Source organism: Chaetura pelagica, unplaced genomic scaffold (genome assembly GCF_000747805.2).
Source record: "Chaetura pelagica isolate M959 unplaced genomic scaffold, ChaPel_1.0 scaffold657, whole genome shotgun sequence".
NCBI lineage: Eukaryota > Metazoa > Chordata > Aves > Apodiformes > Apodidae > Chaetura > Chaetura pelagica.
This window is the reverse complement of record NW_009953931.1, coordinates 704405-709915: the sequence shown is the minus strand read 5'-3', so window position 1 is coordinate 709915 and position 5511 is coordinate 704405. Positions and strand designations below refer to the sequence as shown.

The 5511-nt window shown below is 38.6% G+C and overlaps 1 protein-coding gene across 1 annotated transcript in view; it reads right to left on the bottom strand.

The window, feature by feature from the left end:
* PDCD6IP (programmed cell death 6 interacting protein) overlaps positions 1-250 on the bottom strand; it is a 34648-nt gene extending 34398 nt beyond the window's left edge. The window contains exon 1 of the mRNA XM_010001707.1: positions 22-250. Within this exon, the coding sequence (XP_010000009.1) occupies positions 22-250 (229 nt within the window). The remainder of the gene's footprint in view (positions 1-21) is intronic.
* Between the last annotated feature and the right edge of the window lie 5261 nt (positions 251-5511).

Sequence of the window (5511 nt, the reverse complement as noted above, 5' to 3'; positions counted from 1 at the left end):
CCTGCTGAAAGGGCGCTGTACTAAGCAGGGCTGTCTTCGTGGTGAGCGTCTCAAGCGGTGGCACGAGAGGGCAGAGCCTGGGAAATCGGCCTGAACGGCTCCTGTTGCCGCTGGGAGGGGCAGCTCCTCCAGGATTAACTGTCCCTGCCTGCGATCCAGGGATGTGCTGACAGCAGCCGGGCCCTCCCGGGCACAGGCGCAGGAAAGGAGGCAATGGAGCTCTCCCTGTTCCACTGCTGCTTCCAGTCATCTTCCGTGAGGCCCAGGTGGTTACCTTTCAGAGCCCTGACGGGTCGTTTCTGTTACAAACCTTACCTATGCTCACAAAAAGTGAATATACATGTTCTTAGTTGTGGTGTTAATTAGGCTCCTGCCTCCCTGCACTGAGTATGGACATTCAGCTCGATTTCTCATAGCTCAATCAAAACCCAATAGAATTGTATTTAATTTATTTTTTAATTTTTTTTATCATACTATACATACAGGCTCTCCTGCCTTACTGGTATCTGGGTATGTGAATTCCTCACTGCTGTTTTCCCCCAGGTTTTATTGCCCTCACACGCTGGTAGGCATTTAGTCTCTCAGCCTGAGCCAGCCTTGCACTGACTGCACTTTCCTCTTCCAGGGAATACCTCCACCCCCACACGCTTAGATCCAGATCAGTCTTTAGATACAGTCAGCTGGGCAGTGACCTCCTTCTCTTTCCAGCACCAGGACATTGTGGGGTGTAGTTAGCCCACACACGAGATACGTGGCTGCCTATGGGGGATGGAAGACATCAATACCTTCCTGCATAACAGTCATAAACACGGAAAGGGTGTGAACAGGGAAGGGCAAAAACTGCAGCTATGAGATCATAGTTCTACTTTGGAGCCATGGTGACATTTAGATGGCTGTTGCTTAACAAATGCAACGACTGATACTTTGCATTCCTAAACCTTCCACCAACACAGCACAGAAATTTCACTTTGTGTTTGAACAAGTTACTAGAACTTCAAACGTACCAGTGATTTGCTTCTTTCCCACAGATTTCTTCATAAATTAGTATTCCTCTGAAGGCTTTGTTCTGATTATTATGATTAGAATATTATAAGCAGTAATGAGTTGTCTCCTTGTTACCGCTGACTAGTTAGGTACTATTTCCCAATTTGGAGATGAGGAAGCCACATAGTCAGTAGTTATCAGTGTAGGGGGCATAATCTACATCTTCTGACTCATAGCCCTGTGCTTTAAACAACAGACCATACTTCCTTCTTCAACAAATTTATGATAGTATCTAAGGGAGCCACTTCAAAACAGGTTACCCCTAAAATGTTGGAAGTAATGCAGGATAAACAAGTTATAGCCATATTTAAGCATTACCAAGGTCCCTAATGTATTTTAGTATAGACCGATCATTAGATGTCCCCAGTTTTCCTCTTTTTCCTAAACAACCATGATGTATATGTAGAGCACCGCATACGTGTAAGTCAGATTTGCTTTCAGTATACAAACTGGCTTTTCTGCACACTTCATGGGTTTTGTCTGCAATTTTTAGACAGAAAACTCTGATTTTCTATTTTACCTTTGCTTTCTGATGACAAATTCTGAGAATTTGCAGAATGCAAGATTTTATTCTGCATTTGCTGCGTTTTATATTGTAGATTTTGATCACAGTGCTTTATCCACAGCAAAAGGGTTACCCTGTAGCAATAGCACTAATTGGCAGACAAAGAAGAATTGAGCAAAAGGAAGGGTAATTGTTTATTTCATTAAATTGGATGGTCCTCTTGCCTAAATCTTTATTTAACCACTCAGATCCAATCCCATTTTGATGCTCCCAACAAAATCTTTTTTGTGACACAGTGTAAGACCAAATCATTTATCACAAGAATCTTTTGACCATGAGTTTTAGGAGTGGTGATTGTCAGTTACCGAAATGAGGGAATACTGAAAACAAGGTGTATGTCAGAACAAGCTCTGATGGATGCAAATAACCCATCTTCTTCTACTGCCCATTTACAAGAAAATGTAAAATGTTCATGGCCTGTGAATGAAGTTTCTCCATAACAGCTCATAATCAAAAGTACAAGGAAGAATTCCTACCATTTCCTTCTAATTTGACACTTCTTTTCCTTTTGTTTCGAAATTTAGGGGAACTATGAATCCTATTTTCCTCCATTTTCATTTGTTTTTAATAGAGTTTTGTATTTCTCATAGGTGAAAAGAGACCTGAGAAAAGATACATTGGTTGCAAATTCAGCTGCACAGGGGTTATGCTTTTGGAGCTGCATTCACACGAATGCTCGATATACCTTCCTCCCGCTGTTCTGATGCTAAATAAGGAAAAACACATCTTCAGTCTGAATTCCAAGTGTGATACAGGTCCGGATGAAGAAATGAGAGGCTGGAGAAGGGGGAAAACAAGTCTGCTTCAGTACTGTGGGTGCACTTCCCTGGGGTAGACACTTGTGTATAGAGATAATTACAACAAAGTTGCCTTTCAAGCGGAAGCTAAATAAGGATAGTGACTGTGTCTTGACTTCCACTTGATGAGAGAGTGCTGGCAGAATGGTCTAGAATAAGAAGGGTGCCACATGCATAGCTAGTGGCACAGGAAAGAACCTTGTAGATTAAATGCATAGCAAGCAGAAGTAGGGATCAGAGAAGGCTAGAGAAGATGGAGGTGAAGTAGCAAGAAGTTAGATGACATACAAAAGAAGGAGACATTATGCAAGGCCTGGAAACTGTTGACCTAGGCAAATAATTTTTCCTGCTGCGTTGTAGATGGATTAGAGCAGAGTGAACAGGCAATCCAACCAGCATCAGTGCAATATTTTCCAGAGATGGTTACAAGAAAATTAGCTATTAGGCCAATTAAAGTGCAGCCTAGAATTTTCCTCAAGTGTCAGCAAGCTACATAAATGTGCCATATTACTCATGTCATAATGATCATGCCTGTGCTTTTTACTCCAATACACCATAAATACAGGAAGAAGCAGCTCTTCACTGTCCCACATCATGGTTTGTACTAGTGGGTCTTCATAATAAACACCACTGCTAAAGTTTTCTCATGTATCCTGTTAAAAATCTGTGGTAAAGTTATGTCCTACTCAAAAGGATACATCAGCTTTTTAAAATCAGTAATAATGTCCTACTCAAAAGGATACATCAGCTTTTTTAAATTTTTTAGTGCCTATGCTATTCATATCACTGTGGTTTTAGAAGATATACAAAGCAGAACACAAGCAACTTTCAGTGCAGTAAGAAATAGTTGAGAGGCTATTAAACATGCTTCCTGAAAGCTGAAGGTCAGAATTAGTACAAGATGTATAAATGCAACCATATAAAATGCTTTTTTTTATGATGCATTGAATAAAAATGCTTGCTATTTAGCTATGTTACCATAATCCTGTATACTGTATATTGGGGTACATACAGTCGCACTCTGTCTCCAGATATACACACTCTGCTTAAAAATAGGCAATTTTTACATAGGTAATTATCCTGATACAAAGCAGAGCATAAATGTGTAGTGCTACAGATACACTGATACCAGTCAGGTGACTGATAAGCCCCAAAATGGGCACTTCTGCTCTGGATGAGGGTGTTTGTGAGGATATAAATTTATACCCTGTTTCCCAACTATTGGTTATGGGACAACTATGCGTAAGAAAGTTGAATATAATAGAGAGTATCAATGCTATTTGATCCTAGGCAGATAACACAGCTATTTACTGAATCCAACCTTGCGTATAAGTTTCTGAAAAAGCCAAAGTCATGCATGAATATCTGACTTAGATTTTGGCAGGAAAACTCTGTAATCGACACATTTTGATGAGATGTTTAGGGTGTGCAGTTTCAGAGCCAGCTTCTGAAAGTTTGCTGAAAGAAGGAAAAGTTTTGTTCTACCTTTGTTCTGTGCTGGGCCATCAACGTTACTTAGTAAATTGTTAATTCTACTTCACATATATAAATTATGGAGTTTAAAATAATTTTTACCCTTAGGAATGGAAAACAAAGTGCCTGTCACATTGCATTAACAGCAGATGAAAAATCAAACATCTGCTTTTTGTGCTAATGGACTAAATTTTGCCTTATACTGCACTTATTTTTGCTATGAATGTTTTCTTGAACTATCATAGGATTTCAGAAGCCCCAACAGAAGATAGGTAGCATTCTAATGTTATCACATCTTTAATTAGAAGTTGAAAGAAGAAAGGATTAATGACCTCAAAACACAAGTGTTTTGCAATATATCCTTCCCCTAAGTATGCTGTGTTTTTACTGCTTCTAATTTTAAAATAATTAACAACTGAAACTTAAGTATGTGATTCTTTATTCATTCCAGAAGAGAGGTGATGTTTTGTTTTTACAAATTGCTTTTACAAGGTTGGTAATTAAGTTGCTCCTTAAGATTTGAAAGTCAGAAAGTTTTCACTTAAATTCTGTATAACTAAATAATGCAACTATATCAATAAGGGAAAGTACAAAAATATACATGAAAGACAACTAGGTAACTTTGAATCTCTTAATTGTTGCAAAAAGGGGTTTTCCTAAAGCAATGGCTTTATTTTATTCACTGTATGACATTGCTTTCTTTATTTAAATAATTGTATTTCACATTTTGTAAAGAATTCTTTCCAAATAGGAAATCCAAATGTTTTTTTGCACCAAAGGACTGAGTAGCTTTCAAATACATAGAAATTAATATTTTTCCTTTGTTGGTGTTTTAGAATATGTAATTAAATTTTATATTGGTTTGGACCCATATTCAATGCAAGAAAAATACATTTTCCTGTTTATTATATTACAAGGCTTGACTAGAAAGCTCCACGTACAATTTGAAGACTGCTAGGTTTATTACTTTGAAGATATGAAAGCAATTAAATCTGGTTAATTGAGGAAGATACTTTGTAAGTCACCATTGACTTAGCATTTATTTCAACAGTATTTTCCATTTGGAGTATTTAATATCCTGAAATATAAAATATTCAAATAAAAATAATTTTACATGGCTTGAGATAGGTCTGGATGGAAGTAGAGAATGAGATAGTCAGTCATTATAGAGCACAAGGCTTGGTAATACAGAGAGATGACTTCTTGCTACATGGAACAAGCAGGACAGTAAATAAGATTCTGACAGAGATTCCTTCACTTGGTGAAGTTCACTAAAAACACTACTGAAATTCAGTTCTGTCGTTCTGTGGACTCTTGTTAAAGCAAATGAGAGGTTTGCATGGCTAAGCAACCCTCTCTAATAGAGAGCAAAGTGTTTTATTTTCAGCATTTCAGGGGGAGAAGAGCCTATAGTAAGTTGCAGTTCAAGTATCTACAACTCCTTCACTGCACAAAGCAGCCTTGTTTTTTGAGAAGACAATAATAGATTTTGCCCCTCCTGCGGACTGTGTACGTGTGCCCCGAGAGAGACAAGCCTGTTGCTCATGTGTGAGGTGGGAAGCATCTCTCTGAGGTGGGAAGCACGTGCCTCTCTACTCGTGTGCCTATAGCAGCAGCTGCCCAAATGCACAG